At 39.8% G+C, this 21,843-nt stretch overlaps 2 protein-coding genes and 1 pseudogene across 3 annotated transcripts; 1 reads left to right on the top strand and 2 right to left on the bottom strand.

Annotated features, from left to right (window-relative positions):
* Window positions 1-1,016: 1,016 nt before the first annotated feature.
* On the bottom strand, window positions 1,017-6,120 carry LOC310965878 (glutathione hydrolase 7-like; annotated as a pseudogene). The gene is made up of 9 exons: window positions 6,041-6,120; window positions 5,662-5,733; window positions 5,258-5,330; window positions 5,045-5,168; window positions 4,853-4,938; window positions 1,776-1,844; window positions 1,580-1,667; window positions 1,335-1,479; window positions 1,017-1,069 (listed from the first exon to the last, which is right to left on the bottom strand). The product of its transcript is annotated as a glutathione hydrolase 7-like (transcript).
* A 1,112-nt stretch (window positions 6,121-7,232) lies between these two features.
* On the bottom strand, window positions 7,233-10,824 carry tp53inp2a (tumor protein p53 inducible nuclear protein 2a). The gene is made up of 4 exons (XM_083939060.1): window positions 10,781-10,824; window positions 9,568-9,776; window positions 7,761-7,866; window positions 7,233-7,558 (listed from the first exon to the last, which is right to left on the bottom strand). The coding sequence occupies exons 2-4, from the start codon at window positions 9,674-9,676 to the stop codon at window positions 7,318-7,320; spliced, it is 456 nt and encodes a 151-aa protein (XP_083795186.1). The 5' UTR covers window positions 9,677-9,776; window positions 10,781-10,824; the 3' UTR covers window positions 7,233-7,317.
* A 5,354-nt stretch (window positions 10,825-16,178) lies between these two features.
* snai1a (snail family zinc finger 1a) lies at window positions 16,179-19,442 on the top strand. Its single transcript, XM_083938866.1, has 3 exons — window positions 16,179-16,425; window positions 16,931-17,440; window positions 18,067-19,442. The coding sequence occupies exons 1-3, from the start codon at window positions 16,350-16,352 to the stop codon at window positions 18,249-18,251; spliced, it is 771 nt and encodes a 256-aa protein (XP_083794992.1). The 5' UTR covers window positions 16,179-16,349; the 3' UTR covers window positions 18,252-19,442.
* Window positions 19,443-21,843: the final 2,401 nt, after the last annotated feature.

Raw genomic sequence — 21,843 nt, 5'->3', positions numbered from 1 at the left:
TCTGCACGCGGTTAAATACTGACCTGCGTGTGACCGACAACGCCCACTTGGCAGCTCCCAGCTTCTCCGCCTCTTAAACTGCTCTCTAATGGATTTCTGTAACATTACATGACTGATTTGATAAGAAATGGGAGGATATTGTTGAGAAAGGGGAAGGTATTGTTGACTGTCTTTAAACTAATACTTGCTGTTAATTTTACCTGCAACAACTGCTCATTAATATGATGGTGACATTGCACAGATACAGTAAACTCACTCAAACTAGACTACTGCGTTTCAACATCTATCACTTTATTCCAGTGTGAGGTAAATGCATATAGTTCTCAGGTTTATAGGGTCATATTTTATCCTCCATATCATCACATTTGACTCTTGACTTCCTGTCCTGTCAATGCACTGTTTATGATTTGATATTAAGATGACAACAAGTCCCAATGTTCTTCTTGTTAAGGGCTTCAGTGTCATCTTACGAAACACATTTAGAACAATGTTTACAGTAACCAATTCTTTGAGTGACATGTTTGTCTGCATGCAGACGTAACATGTGACATGGCGTCCTACCATGTGAAGCAGTTGGTATGCATGATGTCTGACAGTATCTTGACTGCGAATCTTTACATAACAGTCATCATTTTCACCAGCATGCAAATGTACAGGAGCCATGTGTTCTCAGCCAGCATGAAACCTTTGTTGGATGTCCCTGTACTTTTTGAAAAATCAGTTTTGAGCTCAAGTATGATGGAGTAATTCCTTTAATCCTTTAGAGACCATTCTTTTGAATAGACCTTTTTGTAAAGTAGAAAGTTCTTGTTGGAGGACTGCCCTCTGCTGGCTGGTGATCACAACAACAAACACTTGCAAGATTTTATCCATATACTATTTCTTATGCTCTTGGAATATTTTTTATGAAAAAAATCGAGAACACTAAAACTATAAGAAGCTTTTTAATAAGTGAGGTACTGTTATGGCCGTTATGTTATCTTTGTTCCTCAGGGTCCCCCCAACAGAGTTTGTCTTCACTCGAGGCCTTTTTCATGCAAAATCTGCACCCTCTCTTCTGGAAACTCAGCTGTGGTGGCAGAGTTAGGAAAGTAGGAAATTACTAATGTAAAAAATGACTAATAATAATACAAATAAACGCAAAGGTCAACTTAGGGTCAACAAGATGTCTGTTTGGCTGATGGTGGGGATGGAGTCTTGTCAGGGGAGGCTGTCATTTCTCTCTTTATGGAACGACAGTGCACTGATTAACACCTTAAACACACAAAACGTCTCAATTGTAAATGTTTTTGTATTAAAACTTCTAACATCTTCCACTGAATCCGAATACAAACCTCTACAATGTAAAGTGATCACACTGAAACTCTGTTGTCCACCTGAACAGCTTGGTGCCATGTAGACCGCACATTTATGCCAAGCTGGCACCACTATTATGGGCATGAGAGATGATAGTGGCCTCTTCCCTGGCCAGACTCTTTTCTTTTCTTTTCTGTAGCACAAATAACAAACCAGCGAGCCATATTGTGAGTCATATTTAAAAAATATATATATTATTGAGTGAAATTTCTAATGGTAATACACGTGGTTGGTTTTTCTCCAGCCTGAGACTGTTGAGAATAACGCCTGACCGTGTTATGATTCTGCTCCCGAATGGCGTGCTCAAGGAGCTGCAAGATAAAGACAAGAGATAAGATAAAAGAATGTCAGTGTGCCCAGCAGCACATACCACACATATCCTCTTGGTGTGATCACTTATGTCAGACTAACACCACCACCTTACAACTGACACAATGAGGCCATCTGGTCGCATGACTACCACTTGTCCAGCCGTCGGCTCTGTCTGTCTAAGGAGTGGACAATGGACTTGGATGCGGAGTAATGTGAAGAATTGATCCTCTGGCGAAGCACTTCAGCTTGACTCAGCTTGAGTTCAGCAAGGACAGAGAGAAAATTGACAAATTCAACAAAGTGACTGATGCAGTGATTATTGAGACATTTAACCATTTTAGTGATTTGAACAGGAAAAATTCTCACTGTTCTCTGGTTTATGCTTTTTCTTTGTCATATTTAATAGTAAACTGAACATCACTGGGCTATTTCTAATCATCAATTACTCAAGAAAATATGCTGCATTCATGTGGTGTTGGAAAATCAGAAAAAAATACTTTCTGCCTGGGGAAATTCACGTGAGCACGCCTCAAGTCAAAACAACAACTCAGAAAGTCTGAAAACACAACGTGCTGAACCGGTGTAATATTATGCAGAAACAGAACATACAAAAGTAAATGTTGGGTTGATGGTAATAAACTTTTTATTAAATCACATTTCATATTGCATAGCAAAATATGCTAGCATGTAATTTGCAATATGGTATCAGGTTTTAACCGTCCACACAGTGACCTTGATTAGCTAGAAAATATATATTTTAGTGTTAATTCTGATGACTAGTCAGGTGTCATATCAGTTTATAATTCTGCTTAAATAATTTGTTCATATATATTCTGTGATGGATACATTTCCCTGTCAGCTGACAAAGGAAATGGTTAAACAACATACTGTATGGTAAACCTTCAGTCAGCCACATTTGCAGTAATTGGCGTTGTAATGAAAACAATGCATCTGATTGATCATGTAGATCCTGTTTTTCCTTTGATTATGAGCCTCTGTCCTGGTAACCTAATCATCTTGTCCAACTAGTACACTGGAGATCAAAATTAGAGAACACATTATTAATACTTGATTTATTCTGAATTAATGTTATTATATATCCACTGTGACTTTACCACTGCTGTACTAGCATGTTTTATTAAATAACCAAGGCACTTCAACAAAAGAACATTATTTTGTGGAGAAAAAAAAAGCTGTGAGCAAAATTAGAGAACAGTCACCATTGTGTCAGAAGAGAAGATTTAAACAATGTTTTCTTCGGGCTGTGGGATTTAAAAATCAATAAAAAGTGTAGAGCAAGGGCCTCTACACTTTCTATTCACTTGCTTTGAATGACTTCAGCACATCTGCGCCCACAGGACATCACTAGTTTCTCACACTGCTCTGGTTTGATCTTGGTCCGTTCTTCTTCAGTCTCTTCCACAGTTCGGTAACTGTAGTTGGTTTCTTAGACATCACTTTGTTGCCACAGATTTTCCAGAGATTCTCTATGGGGTTTAGATCTGGACTGGCCATTTCATTGTTTCAATATTCTTCGCTTCAAGGAACTTCACCCGTTTTGCAGTGTGACAGGGGACATCATCTTGCATGAACATTGCAGCAGATTGGGAGACAACTGCAGTGAAGGTATTGCATGTTGCTGAAGGAGGTTCACATACACATTTGCATTCACCCTGCCATGTAGCTGTGCAAGAGGCCCAACTCCTGCTGCAGAAAACATCCCCCCCGACCATGACATGACATTGCTAAAGTTCAATTTATTTGGGCCTGATGGGAAACATTATGTTCCGCGTTGGACCGGGAACGACTGAACCCAAAGAGTCAAAAGAAGTCAGATAGATTTGGAGGAGAAAGTGTCCAGATAAAATAACTAATTTGTACTCTGAATTCTTACAGTATACAACTGGATTTATTCGCTCATTCCTTAAGGCAATTAGAAGTGCCACAACATCAAGCAATGTTTTAGTGGTCTACTTAACAACTCTGGGACACAGGGCCAGATCATGGTCCAATGAGGCCCATAGACTGTATGATAAAGATGGACAGAGCTTCCAGGTCTGAAAAGTGAAGCCAATGAATGCTGATGTGCCTCAAAGCTGCATTCTTTCTGATTTCCAGAAGGGGGCGACTCAGTTTGAATAGAACTCATTAGGAAAATGATCCTGCTTCTTACTTGCTTTATTACCTCAGTAAACATTTCCTAATGAGTTTATGGTCTCAGTATCTAGTTTCAAGTCATCTTCAATACAGTATGATGTTCATTTGTAAATGATGGTCCCATTTAGAGAAAAATAGACAATAAAGGAGGGGATGCTTTGGGGCGTGGCTACTGTGTGATTGCCAGGTTGCCCTGCTTGTGACAGGCTTAGTAAAATGCAAGCTCCTGGCTCAGGGACCCTAGTGGTCAAATCACTCTTTAAATTGCCATAGGGCCTTGAAGTCAGAGGACTCTGGGCACTAGGCCTAATGGCCTGGTGCATAATCCAGTCATGCTTGGACATAATAACTAATATAAAGCAACTGTTTCAGCATACCAGTATGAAACCAGTTATTCACATATTGTTTAAAAACTCACATTACGACTTAAAGCTCATGGATGATAGGGGAAGAATTGGTTGTGGTGCCAGAAAGACAACAAAATGCCAGTCCTGTATGTCTGATGCTGAAGGAGTTTAATTACATGACCAAGGAGAAACAGAAGAGTCGTCAACACAACGTAGTGCATTAAGTTAACTCAATACTGAGGCTCAAACAGCAAAGATCAGATGCTTATAGCAAGAGATGTGCTATCAAATCATTGGCTTTAATGCATTAGCATGATATTATGAAGTGAGCATTATCATTTAACCCTGCAGCTATCTTGCAGCCTGCAGAGTCAGATTTAAGGCACCAAGGGAATCGTGACCTTGGCAGGCTCCAGTGAGTTTTCAGGTCAGCCTGACTGACACAAAAGTAATCTAACAGAAGCCCACTATACTCACAAGGACTGAACATTAAACCCAAACTATCTAAGGAAAATGTAATTCTCCCTATCAATGAACACACCACAGTCAAAAGAAACACATCCCAACTTTGAAAATGGGACTATTCCACGAGCATGTTAATGCAGCATTCATCTGATTAATCTACAGTATGATGAGAATAATATTTAGCTGCAGAGTAGTGATGCCTTATTGTTGTTTACCTCAGCATGTCAGAGAGCAGCTCAATCACCGAAGAGTATTCAGGGTCAACCAAACCACTGGCCATAGCCAAAGCTCCTTTCGGTGCCTTAACATGGGAAAACATATATAATTCTTCTGTAAGATACCTACCATTTCAATCAGGCTGCAATATATTTAAAACAAACTGATATTTTAACTTTGCAATCCAGTACCTCATCAACCACTGGTGTGTTTCATTTTTTGTGTTGCCATTGAGATGGAGGCCCTCTAAAAGGTTGAGCGCTGATATCAAAGCCGCACCTGCAGACGGGGGAGGAGGAACCTGAATAACAAATTCTAAGACAAGAGCAACACAATATAAATGAACATATCTAAAATATATACACATTCATGCAGTCTACTGTTGAACAAAGTTTAGTCTTTACCATTGTGTTGGCCTTCCACTGGCTGCTCCACTCGTACACTGTAGTTAACTGATGTTGTCTCTGCTCAGGACCCCTCCATACGTCCGCACCTTTAAATGAAATTTAATGTGTGCATCCATTCACCTCATCCTCCATCTCTAATGAGAAGTTCCTATCATAGAAGTTGGACAGACCAGCCTTGAGGACTGCAGCCAGACTGGACATCCTCAGAAATGAACCAGAGCATGGCCGTTTGGGAGGAACATGTTCCCGAATCGTTGCAACAGCTGCTCACCTTTTACCTTTGATATGGCCACAGCTGTAGAATTTCACATTCTGCTATGGCGTCCTCAGGGGACATCATCATGTTATATTGTGAGTAAGTGGTTAAGTGAGAGCATGTAAAGAGGAATGGTTTGACTCACCAAAACTGAGAGACATTGAAATCTTCTCTGGCAGCAGCAGCGGCTCTGGTGACCACATCCTCCCATGATAGACTGCAGAGATTTGTGGTAAGGCATTTGACTTTACGGTTTCATATTTATAAAAGTGAGATCTCCATGTTTTTATTTAGTTATCATAAAGCAGGTGCTATATCATACTGTGATTCTATTATATTTTATATATATATATATGTATATATATATATATGAAAGATTGATTTTATATTCAGAAACTGCCTTTAAATGAGCCGCCGGGCACGTTCAATCTTAAATCCGTGTGCATGTTTTGCTAGTTTCCCGGTTGAACAACATGTTTCCTTGAAATGGTGTGAACAGTGCGACAGACTTTAAGTTAGCCTACGTTTTCTGTTGTTTAGTGGTTGTGTCAGAGGTGCCAGTCAGTTTTGCTGTTTTATCGAAGCTAAACATGCCCGATGACATGCCCCAGGACTTCCCTATATGACACAACTATACTATATAGGTAGAAAGAAACCGGTACAGTATCGCTCGTCATTTCCTGGCTGCAGTGATGGTGCAGAGACACCAGGAGCGAAGATGTGGAAGACCCAGAAATGCTGACATATCAGAGCAGACTGAACTTTTCAAGAACTTGACTTAAAGACACGGAGCGTTTCAGACAAAGAGTGAATACAGGTATATTCAGATAGTCAGTATATAAGAAAAATAATGTGTTTTTTTTTTTAAAGCATGTAAACATGTTCTATTAGAAACCCAAAATACAAGCGTGAACCTGAAAATGAGCATGATACAGGACCTTTAATGATAGAAAAAATGTTTTGGGTTTGGGAGCCATTTAATAGTTTTCAGCCTGTTTTCCTCAAGACCCAGAGATCCTGTCTGTTTCCATCCTTGACATTTAATCAGGAGATTCACACACAAAGTATTGCAAATTAGCATCCCGCCAGGATTATATCAGCAGGAGAGAAATAGAGAGAGAGCTATGATTCTCAACGATTTAGGCCATTCTTGTATGCGCAACAGTTTTTATTCAAGTCACAGTTGAATTCACTCCGTGACGAGCCATCAGCCGCTTGAGATGAACCAGCAAAACTATTGTAACCGAGTGTTAACTGTTGAGTTTTGTTTCAGGAGAAAAATCCATCCTCACTGTACTAACTCAGTTCTTCAGACCATGTAATCAAACACAGCAGGTGCAATTACCTCCCAGCCAATGAGATCCCTATCTGTCAACTGTGAGCAGTTCAAGGTTGTTTGGAAATTATCATTTGACTAATGAATGAATAAAGCACAAGCTGCAAAATCATCATATTTATTTCCGTATAAAAAAAAGGTTTTAAACCAGTTACATAGAGGTAAATAAATGCACGTTGATACACAGATTACAGCACACAAAAATGATACAGGATACATTTTGCATAGGCTGCACTCATCCACATGTATAAATCCACATGCACACTAACAAGAAAACGTCTCATTTCATGAGGTGAACGCCGTCATTCCAAATCCATTTACAGTACTAGTTATAATGCAGCTGCCTGTTGTAGTGCTGTGGTGGTGGGTTACATCAAGATCAGATGTATAGATTGAATCTGCACAAGACTTGTGTACATTGGAGTATGTGTTTAATACGTATGATGCAGTTTTACAACCAGAGCCTCAGTGGCTGAGGTTGCGATGTCCTGGCTGTTGGAGGTGGAAAGAGTGATGTTGGACTCCTTGGCGAACACGATTCTGGCGCTGAATGGCGTTACGGGACATGTGGTGTGAGTCAGTCCAGGCCTGAGTCTTCTGGATGCAGGTTAACTTTGTCAATTGTCCCAAAGCTTTAGGCTGAGAAACAGAGCCTGTGATGGCTTGAGTGGTGCTGCTTTGAACAGTGGGCTCTGGATCCAACACACTGGAGCGAAACACAAGCAGGTATGTGAATCTAACAGCCTGAGTTATTAATATAAGTTAATGTGACGTTTAAAGGAATTAGAAGAAGTTGTGCTAAACACAATGTTTATATTGGTCTTGGTGTGTTGTTGGTATAGTTAATTTATCTTCCTCAAATTTATTCCGATAATGCTTTATTGAAAGGATTCCTCATGCTCCCTCACCTGATGACAGCGTCCATGTTTGAGACTGTGTTTCCATCATGAAGAGAAGAGTTTGATGGCTGGGCATCAGTCAGCTCTGCACCCTGGTTCTCTGCTGAAACTGCCTCTGTGGAGACACAAGGTATATAATTGGGCAATAATTCAGTATACAGTAAGTATATTATTGTCCTTCTGTGGACAAAATAAAGTCTTCTTATGATAATAAGATGCACAGTTCTGTAGTTGAACAAGTAACAGGTGAGTTATTGAACAAGGTCAGTTGGTAACTTGGCCTTTCTGTGTGGAGTTTGCATGTTCTCCCCGTGTCTGCGTGGGTTTTCTCCGGGTGCTCCGGGTGTACCCCGCCTCACGCCCGATGTCAGCTGAGATCGGCTCCAGCCCCCCCGCGACCCCGACCCCGCGATAAGCGGTTGAAGATGAATGAATGAATATTTCCAGAAAAAACAGTGCTTATCAAATATGAATCAAGATTATGTTGCTATATTGCTTCTGCTTATTGTTTCTCCCATTAAATGTATTCATAAACATATTTTAGTGTGCTGTCGAATCTAGCAGACGCCATTAGGAGCTCCAGGAGGAGACAGAGTAAAGTATTTTCACAGATTATCTGTCAGGATATAGGCTGAGAAACAGAGCAAACATGACCAAAATATATTTCTATAAAAGTTACTGAACCTTTAAACCTCTATCATAGCAGTAGCATCACATTTTGTAACCGTGTAATGGCGTGCTTGTCCCCTCAGCCATCACAGCACGAAACAAAAATATGTAAATCATGGTTATCTGCTGTCTGTATGTCTATATGTTGTTCTGGGGATATGGGAAGAGGGTCTTTTTGTTATTTGTGGGGAGAGGAGAAGAAGTCAGTTCTTTTTTTTCATGGCAGCATACAAAAAGGCACAACACATGGACATCATCTACAGATAACACTCATCTGTATATGATGTTCATGTGTTGTGCCTGCTATGAAATAAAATAACTAACTTGTGTGAAAACGATTATCCCCTTGGTGACAATAAAGAACCTAACCTATCTTGGCCAGGTCTCCCTCGAAAAAGAGATTTTATAGAGCCTTCACGTTCTTTGGAAAATTGGTTAACACCAAAATCCGATTTGAAAATTGCACGTGAATACCCCCCTCATGTGGTAATTTCCACTGGGAAGCTCGTAGAATATTTTGATACACGAGATGCAGAGATGAGATAACCTTTGACCTTTTCAACATAGCGAAGCGCAACGCAAGAGTCTACTTTATTACAACACTGTTTTTGAGCTGGTGGGGAAGATTATGTGCTTCAGATAAGAGTAGACCAAGCTTATGTAGCTGAAGCAGAAATAATAGTGACCTCTTTTGTCCTTTAAAAGAATATTATATTCATGATCTATAAAAAATACTGTTAATTATTTATCGTTTGTGTTTTGATAAATCCTCTTTTTTGCTGGAGTGGATGAATTAGGCGCTTTAAAATGGTTTTCCCCAAGTAACATCAGGATTTGTGGGGCAGCCATGTTTCATTTAACTACGACAACAAACGCACTTGAACACAACGCGCTGGTAATTTCCATTTGTAAAATTGAAAGGACCATCTTTTCCATGACACGTGAAGGCAGCGTTATACTCAAGGGACTTCCTGTTAAATAAAGGTTAAACAAAGCATGCAAAGAAATTACAGGGAGTGATTCTGCATAAAATGCCCAATTATGATTTAAGAATATAAATGAATCCTTGTGATAATATGTAGGCTAACACTGAATATTGCCAAATATTTTATACAGATATTCTTAATTTAAGAATAGCATGACTGACCTTGATGACTCACAACGAGCCACCCTTCTCCCACCGCCTCTGCTGACTTGACGTCTTCAGGGGTCTCCTCCTCTCCCCCAAAAAGCAGACGGCTGATCGTTTTGAACATTATTTTTTTCTCTTTGTCTTCCTTTGAGGTGTTTGTCTTTGCTGTTGTTGTTGTTGTTCACCTCTTCCTTCCCTTCTTTGTTCAGCAGAAAGCTCTTTATCTGCTAAAGACAAGACAAACATAGGCTTGTGGAGTCGTATACATGTTCACACAAATCATTGCTGTCTTCATTAATCCCTCTGTGACTGTTTGAACGTGATGCCAGGAAACCAATCCTTCCATTATTATTTTTCAAAATTCAAGCTAACTGGGTCAGCTGACTCGGATGTCCAATGACATTTCTTTGAATGCAGAGGTTTGAATAAAGATGCACGCCACTCCCCCAGAATTTCATTGTTAGGGTCCATCTGTCTCTAGATATATGGGGGAGGGGCTTTTTTAAAAATCTAAAATATTGTCAGTGCAAAGCCTGGGCTGCACCTTTCAGTGGACTGACGTGCAGCTGTTGAACCATTTGCATTTGACTGATAACTGATGAATTAATTTCTGCAATCCACACAAAACTGTAATGGTGTTATTGTGCTATTGTGTTGTGTTTTCACTCACTGTCATGCAATGATGTTCACACCACAGACATAAAAGAGGAATTAATTTGATTAAAAAAACTCTGCTACTCAGTGAACTCAGTTTAAATGTATATAATTCACTGTTTCAGGATCATTAACACTGCCCTACAAAGCCAATAAGTGCAGCAACTACAAATAAATGGTTAGGTTGTTTATTTTATTTAACCTTTATTTAACCAGGAAAATGTCTCATCAACAAATTCATATTTGGCACACTGTGATGTATTATGGATTACAGGTTTTCCATTTAAACATTATTATCCAAATCAATCCTAACCTCCATACTTTCATGCCAAAGAATGAGCAGAAATCATGTTATGAGTGATTTCGTAGTTAGTGAACTTAGTCCTCAGTGGTTTGCATTAATATGACATTGTAACTTACCTTCCACGGCTGCAACCAAGCTTCACTGAGACAACCAATGACAGTCAGTATAACGCCACACCAGGTGCAGTTTTGTGATAATAATGGCACAAAATAACAACTGTGTTATTGTTTGCTTATCTGTAAATGAACGGTGTCGTAGCCGTGTCCTTACCTGCCGTTAGTGGGTCTTAGTTTCGGTCCAGACCACTGTTGAGGGTCAATATCTCAATTTCTCATGAGCGTTTTCCAGCGAAAGCCTGTTTTAAACCCAGACTGTTGTTCTTCTAGTTTTCAAATTTTTAACCAATCACAGGCAAGAGGAGACCCGCCCGTGGCCCCGCCCACCAGGAGGAACCCACCAATCAGAGGCCGCGGACTGAGCCTGCGCTTTATTATTATTTCTTTTTAATTTTATCAACTTTATTTGCATATTTTCACCAATAATATACAAACATTGAGGAACAATTGACATCGTACTTGACAAAGAAAATAATGTATATAAAGGCAGTTAATTCTCCTTTCAATAAACATTACAATCTTAGATTATAATGACGTAATTAAGAGTAAACAAAATACACAATTAATGAAAAAGGAATAAAATAAAACAATAAATAAATAAGGCCTAAATAAAAAGAATTGTGTAATATATCAGCAGTATAATTACATTTCTTATTATTAATTATTTGTATTGACTCAAAATAATTTTTAAAATCACTTTTGAAGGGATTAAAGTTTGGCTGAGATTTGGAGAATTTAGTTTTATGGATATGAAATTTTCCTTGTAGAACTAGTAAGTTGACAAACCATTGTATTGTATCGTTTTTGTTTCCATAACAGGTAATGACGTCTTTTGCTTCCAATTTAATTAAGTGATCGTACTGAATGCTAAAAAAGCTTTCAACTTTTTTCCAGAACTCCAAAGTTACGCTGACACTCCCAGAATAAATGCATAATGGTTTCATCTTCAGTCTATTCACAATTGTTGTCCTCATCTGCAAACCTTAAAACAAATCTATCAGTGGGGGAAATATTGTGCAAGATTTTATAATGTCATTCTTTCAATTTTTGGGGAATAACAAATACAGTAGAAGCCATTTTTATCCCACTGAATAAACAAATCCAAACACATTTTGTGATTTTCCTTTTGCTTTATAGTAATTCCTTATATGTTTATTATGACTCTTAATATTTATGAGCCTGTGCTTTGATTCGACTCTCAAACTCTTTCCATGGTGTGTTTTTCACTCTTTATCCTCCGGTTCTCGTCTCGTCTGCTCGTCTGTCCAAACTGCATCAGTGATGATTATCCACAGTAATGATACCTACACCAGATTACTCCTTAATATTGTGTTTGACCACATACTCTTAGGGAAGACTGTGACAGGAGACAGTGAGATGCTCAGCCTGTTTATAATCATGGACATGTGTTTATAAAACATCCATTATCAGACTTTTAATCAGTGCAGTTTTTACGAGTTTATTTTCACTGTCCTTTGTTTCCATAACAGACAAAAACTCAACAATTGTTACTCTGGCTCCTCCTTGTGGATTGGTAACAGTCAATAATAATAATAATAATAAAAAAAATAAAATAATAATAATATTAATAGTAATAATAAAAATAATAATAATAATAATAATAGTAATAACAATAATAGTAATAATAATAATAATAATAATAATAATAATAATAATAATAATAATAATAATAGTAATAATAATAATAGTAATAATAATAATAATAGTAATAATAATAATAATAATAGTAATAATAATAGTAATAATAATAATAATAATAATAATAGTAATAATAATAGTAATAATAATAATAATAATAATAATAATAATAGTAATAATAATAATAATAATAATAGTAATAATAATAGTAATAATAATAATAACAACAATAATAGTAATAGTAATAGTAATAATAATAATAGTAATAATAATAATAAAAGTAATAATAATAATAATAATAATAATAATAGTAATACTAATAATAATAATAATAATAATAATAATAATAGTAATAATAATAATAATAGTAATAATAATAATAGTAATAATAATAATAATAATAATAATAGTAATACTAATAATAATAATAATAATAGTAATAATAATAATTATAATAATAATAATAATAATTAAACTCCATTTTATTTATATAACGTTACACATAAACTCTCTAGACCACACTCTATGGCTTATTTATCATTTACAACAATTCCTCCATGAGCAACTTCAATCAACTTTTATCCAGAAATCTTGCGCACAGTGGCAATGAAAACCTTCTTTTAATAATACTAATAGTAACTTTATTTGTATAACACTTTTTGAAAAACAGTGTTTCACAAAGTGCTTTAACAAAATGTTAAATGAACATTGGTGAATAAAGGAAATAACAAAAATATGTTGAGTGTACGAAATTAATTTGTGTGGAACCTGTTGACAAACAAGAATTAGAATAAATTGGATGAAATCCCATTTTAATAAATTAAACTTAAATTTATCTATGAATAAAATGTTTAAAGGAAAAATATATATATGTAAAATATGTAGCCTGTATATATATTATTAACGTCTTATAACAACTGAATTTGATTGGATAAACTTAAATATCTCTCGTTGAACAGAAGTAATTTAGTCTGGTTAATTCACATTGTATTAATGTGATACAAGTTCATAAAGTTAGATGACCTTAACATTTTTGCTTTTAACCATAAAATACACTTTTGTGGAACCTGTCGACAAAATAAATATGATTAAAGTCAATGTTTCAATGTTGTTTTAGTGTAGACACAATAAAACCCAAAAGCTGCAACAGAGATACAATTAAGAACAGATCAAACTTTACATAAAAGTGCTGGAAAATCATAAAATAATGGAGACAGAATTAGACGTACCGTAGCAGAAGGCCTACTGTGAGTACTTGAGTCAAATCTAACACTTCAGTCAGTATTAGTGATGCTCTGTGAAAGTGTCTTATAATGCTCTAGTTGACATTTACTATTCAAATTTCAACTCAAACCCAAAATGACCCTGTTCTCATCTGACTGTAAATCAGACAAAACACACACCCAAGCAAAATGCCAGTGCAAACACTTTTTAGTTGCTTATGCATATTCACTTTTAGGCTTCTGGGCAATGTAGATAGGATATCCTTCATGTCTTTGGGATGTGGGAGAAAACTTCAATACATTCAAGACAGAAACACTCCACAAAAACATCAGGGAGAGAAAGATAAACCTACAGCCACAGTGATGATCGCTGAGCCACAGTTATTGAGCAGTAATACCAAAACTGTAGCCTTCTCTGTATGACAAGATCTTTATTTTTGCCAAATCACCTTCACACTGTGGCCCCCTAAGCATGCATCCTGCTGAAATATTGTATTCCTGCAGGATACTTGTAGAACACAGTAGCGAATATACTTATATAGAAGAAGAAGAAGAAGAAGAAGAAGAACAAGAAGAAGAAGAAGAAGAAGAAGAATTACTTTATTTATCCCGCACGGGGAAATTGAATTTTTTCACTTTTCACTCTTACACACAGAGACCCGAAATACACACATGCACAAACAGGGCCTATACATGCAATTAAGGAGAGATGTTAGAGCGAGGGAGCTGCCAGTGACCAGCCCCCCGAGCAGTTCGGTGCCTTGCTCAACAGCACCTCGGCAGTGCCCAGGAGATAAACTGGCACCTCTCCAGCCACCAGTCCACGCTCCATACATGGTCTACACAGGGACTTGAACCAGCGACCCTACGGTTCCCAGCCAAGTCACATTTCAATGTTAAGGGGAAAGTTGTTTGACAAAGATAACACACCAAACAAGTTTTGGCTTTTCTCCGTGGAGCATTTTTTACAGAAAAGTACACAGGCTGCTAGAGAGACAGACACAGAGCTGAGGGCAGTTCTCATTTACACAGAACATGAACACATATAGTCTGTGTTTGGGTAACATACCAGATAAGGCAGTAACATTATAGTCACATCGATATCATAAACTTCGTCATACTTGTATCACAGCATAGAGTGAAGTATCTCACAAGATATACAGGGCTGAACATTGCATGCCCAGATAAAGAACTTCTGCATCACAAGGAGATAGAGAATGTGTTTTTTCCTGTGTTTTAAAACCCAACACCTGTAAATTATAATTTCTGCCACAACAACAATGTTTATAGTCGTCCTGTTCATCCTTTAAAACAACCTGTCCAATTTCTGATGATTCTATCGTTGCTGGTATATTTCTTATACGTTTAAAATGTCTTGTTGGACTAGTATAATTTATAATCTCCACTAATTTAATCCCAACAGCATAATGCAGCTGAGTGGTCCATATTTCATGAAGCCTCTTGATTTTTACTGTTTGCAGAATCAGAGAACAAGAAGGCCTATGGGACAGAGGCAAAGTACAGCCACATTTCAGTCTTCTCTCATTTCAGAGGGGACACCTTCTCGACTGATTGGGAACCTCATTCACAGCGCCACCCAGTGTTTATTGGTATGACCTGGTGATGGGGCATTACCCCCTTTCTTCCAGAAGATGGTGGAGTTACTCTAGGCTGCTGACGTTGCTTTATGGACCAAGGGTATCAAGGTGTAGCTTTTTTATTATTAAATAAAGTGTGTCAGGTGTGATGACACTGGGACGTCAGCTAAATGGCACAGTAACCATCTGACAGAGGGCCAGTCTAAGAACAATAGTTTTCATGAAATACTGCTTCATACCTTCAGTGTCATGAAAACTATAATATAATAAACACTTCAGAATCAGAATGGGGGAATTTGGTGCTTTGAGCATACAATAAACAAATGAAAAGGAAATAAAAAATAAAGCAAAGTAATGAAACAGTCAAGATTATAAATGCAGAATTAATATTACTATACAAATGTGAAAAAATGCTATAACCAATACTTTTATTAAATGTGTTGCTGTACAGTTTTGTTAACACATATATTTACAGGGGATCAAAATAAATGTAGTTATATATTTAGCTAATTCGTGGTTTGCTCTGTGTATCTCATTAATTTCTACTTCCACAAATAAAGTGAAACACCGAAGGGACTGAGTGGATGAGAACAAGTGATCAAAGGGATCCAGAGACACGCTGCTGGTGAACTGGATCACATGTGTAGGTGTGAATGTGGCTTTTAATCTCTATGCAGCTGCAATGGACAGCTAATGTTTCTCAACACACAACAGCAGGAAGGCCTTACATCTGTATTCATATAGGTGATGTAGTGTTTAAAACCGAACTAACTAAACAGATGTGCTGCTTATCATCACATTTCCAAATATCTACAGGTTTTTTTTTTGTAATAATTTGCTACTGTCCCTTCACCTCTTCCTGTCTGCAGGTCAAAGCCAGTGGATCCCCGTGTGTTAACGCTGTGAGCCTCTTGTTTTTGTTGTTGTAAAGTGTGTGGGCATGAAGGCTTCATCCTGCGCACTTGAGCAGTGATACGGGAGGTGGGGAGGGCCCTCGGGGCGAGCACACCCCTACCGCCTGTGTCAGAGTATTTCAGAACAGAGGCCAGTATTTAGTCATTCTGCAGGAAAGTTGCACACACAGTTGTCTGCTCAAGTCCGCTCTAACTTGTGGACTATAGGACCATAGTTCCCTGATTCCTGCGGACCCGTGGATTTGATTTACCCTTTTCGTTCTTATAGAAACTGTGTGTCGCGACCATTGGGTACTTTTACGCACAGTTCCTTAACACTCACAAGGACAATGCCTCGGTCTTTCTTGGTCAAAAAGTACTTCGCGAAGCAAAAGCCAAACTACAGTGAACTGGAATGCCAGAACGGTGAGTTGAGAATATTTTTTATTTCTTCTCTGAATTATGAAAGTGTTTCCACAAGTGCGCAAACGATCTAAAAGCATCTGTCTTCTCAAGTTTAGTTGCGACTTTTAACTTACATGTAGCTACATTTTTGGAAAACACTGTTTTGTGTTGTTTTGGTTCAACCACAAACCCGGCTACTCCCTGTTCAAGTCGGGGCCCGTTAGATGCACTTTCCCCCCTTCTGCACCCAGACAGAGCCTCATTCATGTTACAAGCCCTTGTGAATACGTGGGAGGAAACGGCCCATGAAAACTTCCCGTGGATCCAGCTTTGTGTTCAGTAAATACTGAGGAAAACATGAATGTATCTCTTAAATTAATACAGACAGCATATGTAGTAGTGAAAGTTTGAGACACATTTAAAATGGTGACTGTGTGTGTACTGTGCTGTGATTGAATCATTGGACTTTTTGTGTACTGTCTGATACTGACTGTATATTTGAACTGTCCTCTCCCCTCTGCTTCAGACACTCTGGAGAGGTATCCTTTCGCTGAGCTCTCATCAGCGGACAGCACCTCCACCTGCTTCACAACAGGTCTAGTGTGGGACCTGAGCGTCCTGCCTGCCCTCTATCGGCCCACCTCTCAAACAGAGCCCTCTGCCACCCCAGGCCCCCTGGACCTCAGCTCCCCGTCCAGCCTCAGCAGCAGCGCCAGCAGTTGTGGAGAGGAGGATGAAGGACGCACCTCAGACCCCCCGAGCCCTGAACCTGTACACACGTATGCCCCTCGCCAGCGGATGAAATGCACCGGCGTTATGCCTCATATCAGTCCCCCTGAGGAGGAGGAGGAGAGGGAAGCCCCCGTCACAGCGGCCAGACCAGCCTTCCTCTGCAAACACTGCCCCAAAGAGTACACCAGCCTTGGGGCTCTGAAGATGCACATCCGCTCACACACCCTGCCCTGTGTGTGTACCACCTGTGGAAAGGCTTTCTCCAGGCCGTGGCTGCTCCGCGGCCACATCCGCACACACACAGGTAAGACCCATTCTCTCCAGCATTACACCCCTCTCCTCATCTGCTACATTTTCCCCTTTATTGTTGATTCGTGAGTGACGAAACAAGTGTAGGTGTTGATGTAAAGCTGTAAATCAACATTTGAGCTGCTGTCATTAGCAGTCAGCAGTTCATCATGAGCAGGGTATCCATGACAATCAGTTTGATGAACTCAACACTTGATCAGCAGACATGATCCCATAGGGAAGCCCTCTGTAGACTCTGCACTCATTGATCACTCATTGTGTTTAATGTCCCGGCCACAATGACTCGTCAGCTGATGATCTTATCACAGCTCCTGGGGAAGACAGCAGATTGGGGATTCAGGAGTGACAAAAGGATTAAAGAATGCCTGAAGGCTCTCTGTTATCACTGAGCACTTTGTACCTGCAGCAACTTGTTAGCGTGCTAATCTCATTTGGCTCTGATTGAATCATGCTAATTCAGTCAGGCTCTGGCCCCACCAGTGCGTCATCACTATCTTCCGAGTGTGTGTGTGTCTGTGTTTGTGTGAGGTGTTAACGGAAGGCCCTTGTGCACTCAGAGATGTTGTCACTGTATGAGGAGTGTCAAATGTGATGTATGTTTACTCCCTTTTCTCTTTCCAGGTGAGCGTCCGTTCTCCTGCCCCCACTGCAACCGGGCTTTTGCTGACCGCTCCAACCTGCGGGCTCATCTGCAGACTCACGCCGAAGTGAAGAAGTACCAGTGTGGCGTTTGCTCTCGCACCTTCAGCCGCATGTCGCTGCTGCAGAAACACAGCTCCTCCGGGTGCTGCTCCTCCACGTTGTGAGACACCACAGAGAGCGACAGAGGGTACCCAGTCAGAGCACAAGGCAATGGAGGGGTAGTGGCCTTGGAGAGGGGGTCTACACGAGCCCAGCTGGCCTGTTGACAACCTGTAAGGCCACAAAGAACATGAAGTGGCCTTCTTTAAGAGACCTGGAAGGAATCAAGCCTCACAATGGATCTGACTTTTCAAGCAGTTTAGCTTCTCTCCTCTGTGAAAAAAACATCTGAGGTCTTCAGGCTGGACCAAATCTGAGCTGAGCAGTGCCGACACTCACTTGATATCAGTCCCTTTATTGCTGTTGTGCCCATTCCAAAGACCAAATATGTAGTGAACTCATTGGGGCAAGAGGTGTTCTTTCCTGTCTCTGTCCTGGTGCCAGCTAGCTCAGGATCATAGCTTAGACACAGCTGCTGAGAGGTAGGGGTGCATGGGTGGAATAAATCTCTCAGCGTTCCTCAAAACACACACATACACACACAGTCTCACACACAAAAGCAAATGCACACACAGCTGTCTCTGGTACTGTGGTGTAGATAGATGAGGTGCTAACAGGTGCTACAGCCATGACCTACACTGGCTGATAGCAGGTGACTTCCATTGCCCTTGGTTTGCTTAAGAAAAAAGAGGAAGCATGTCATCTCAAAAGAATGGCATCAGTTAGTCTTTTTTCACCAGTGAGGATCACTTTAAGCCTCTATTTTGTCTACATCCAAACCTTCTCTTTAATCTGATGATTTTCAGAGATAGGAAAAGCCATGCTGTCCAAAGAAGCTTCACATTGCAGCACTGCTGCGACATGAATGACAATGTAAGCCATGCACTCAAGGTTACCACAGTGTTAATAATACCAGCCAAAGCCATATTTTGTAACGTAAATGAATTTGTGCCTTGAAATTGTATGACTTTTGAAACCAAAAATGTGCCTTTTTTTTTTTACCTCAGTTAGTATTTGTGGATTTAAAATAAACATTGATTGCAGTATTAGTAGAAATTAGAGCCAAACAGTTTGAAATGCAAGAAGGCTGGGACCAAATATTTTGATGGTTTACACCATGGCGACATGGTTGACTAATGTGTGATCAGAAACCTGTAAATGGACAGCACAAAGATGAATTTTTAACTTTCCCAAACATTTTATGGCAGTGTTTTTATAGTGCAATGTGCAGATGATGTGTTATTTTGTACCATGCTTGCGTGTTCACTTCTATTTCTTGTATGTTGTAACTGATGAATTTCCATTTAATAAAGTAATTTATGTTTATTAAATCTTTTGTTTTGTCATTTGCATTACCATCAAAATCCACCCCTGGACTGGTCTAATTTGACTCAATGTGGAAATGGGCGCAGTCGATACGTTGGTTATAAAAGGTCGGTTTGATCATTAACTGTTCAGCATCTTGATATTAGGTGTGCAGAGTGAACCGTCTATTGTTGTCTGAATTGCAGATGTGCAGGTGTGCACATTGTGTGATGGACAGAAACAACTGATTGCACCTGCTTCCAGTTTTCACCTGCCATCTACGCCTCACTGTCACTGTGCAAACACTGCTGGATATGGGAGTGTGTGTGTGTGTGTGTGTGTGTGTGTGTGTGTGTGTGTGTGTGTGTGTGTGTGTGTGTGTGTGTGTGTGTGTGTGTGTGTGTGTGTGTGTGCGTGTGTGTGTGTGTGTGTGTGTGTGTGTGTGTGTGTGAGTGTGTGTTTGTTTGTGCTTGTACAAGAGAACTTGTTTGAAAGTCAACTTCTGTTTTCAATCCCAAAATTTAACACAAGTTCATACATACTCACTACAATTCTTGAAATAATCTTAAGGTGGAATTCTAGTAAGCCATTTCTGTGACTCCAGTATGTGTGTGTGTCTGTCTGTGTGTATTTTTTCCTCCTCAGAGAGAGTATAACATTCTCCTCTTCCTCCGCCTAGACAGTGAGTCAGAGGCTGCACAGACTGAAGCTTCCCATGGCTCCTCTGCACTCAGTCAGTAAGTCAAGCCGCTAGTCAGTCAGTTAGTTGGTGTGCGTGGGCTGAGGCCCAGTCGGGCCAGTACAGAGTGAGGTAAGCTGTTCCACGGCACAGTTCCTTATTTCCTACTGAGTCAGGAAAATGTGCTCACAGCTATACCAGCCAGAACGACCACTGCGTCATGTAGCAGTGACTCACCTTGCACACTCAGTACTTCAAAATAAATTTCTTCTACAGTTTCCCAAACATCCGTGAACGAACATCAACCAGGTCCAATATGGAACGAATGTCAAAGTCCTTGAGTGTGGTTCCTTTGGCCATTATTCTCTCATTTTGTTTTTACACAGGATGCTCTTGGATAAAAGGGCTATTAAACTCTCAGCTGTTGGAAGTGAGCTCAGGATCTTTTTTGATGAGGTCGTTTAGTATGTCCTGAGGTGAGGGTGTTAGCTCTACACTGGCAGAGACAATTAAAACAAGTCATTTAAACTCTACTTTATTATCAAGTTTGTTTGTTGTTTGACTATTTATTCCACACATGAACTTTACTGCACATCTTGGCTTCCTCTATCTTTTCTAGTCTTACAGTCCGTGGTCACTATTGCCACAGATGCTGAACAGCCTCATTTGGCCAGTGAAAAGGGACAAATTTAAATCTTTGCTGCATCACAAGTTACTGTACTTATTTCTGCCTTTTTATAGAGAAACAAAAACACAACACACTCCCCATCTTGTTCCTTGGGGAGAGTGGAGGGCCTGGATCTGAAATCTGAGAGCGTTTTCCTGCTGTGTGCTTTACAGTGCCAGAGCACTCACTGTAATTTACCAAAAGTGGCTGCTATTTATGCCATAAAGCATGTGTTTAACATTCCTGAACCCCACTGTGTTTGTGTATTCCTCGCTCTCTCTCTCCCACTCACTCTCTTGCCTGCCTCTACGACTGTATTTCTATTTGTGTGTGTGTGTGTAGTGAGTGGAAACGGTCCCTACAGAGCAGCAGCCCTTTCCCTCTTCACAGAAGTATCATCTCTCCCCCTCTGAGAGAAGGCCGACAGGAAGTGGGAGTTTACATTGGCTTGCTTTACCCAAAAAAGCAGCCAGGGTGGAGGAGCTGCAGAGCTCAAGTGCTGTTTCTGCTGCCGCTGCTGCACTTTGCCACGACCAGCGCCATGTCCCATCCCCCCATCAGCTGTCCCACCCATGCTGTTTTAGCCAAGTTTTTCGGGGTGGAGTTGGGTGCCCGGGAACTAGTGGCCTTCGGTGCAGCAGCAGTAAGAGCTCATGGCCTGGGAGACAGGAAGGAGCTGTCAGCATCTCATAAACAGGACTCATCCTGCACTCATGACACAAAAGACCTGGAGAGAATTCTCCCAGCAAAAAGCCTTCAGACATCCACTTTAACTCAGGACTGTGGTTCAAGATCAGCCACAACACAGACACTGAATATGCGTAGACAACCTTCAACACTTGTGACTATCACCTGAGAGTCAGGAGCCCTTATACTGACACGTAACAGTCACTTGATAATGAGTTGATTATCAGCAGTGGACCATCCAAATAAAGTGTGACTGCATCACTATGTGATTTGGGAATTACGGTGTGTAAAGTTTAACCTCAACAGTAGGATCAGTGTG

Source organism: Echiichthys vipera, assembly GCF_963691815.1.
Source record: "Echiichthys vipera genome assembly, chromosome: X".
Classification (NCBI taxonomy): Eukaryota; Metazoa; Chordata; class Actinopteri; order Perciformes; family Trachinidae; genus Echiichthys; species Echiichthys vipera.
The sequence above is the reverse complement of the archived record's forward strand: the minus strand, read 5'-3'. Positions and strand labels throughout refer to the sequence as shown.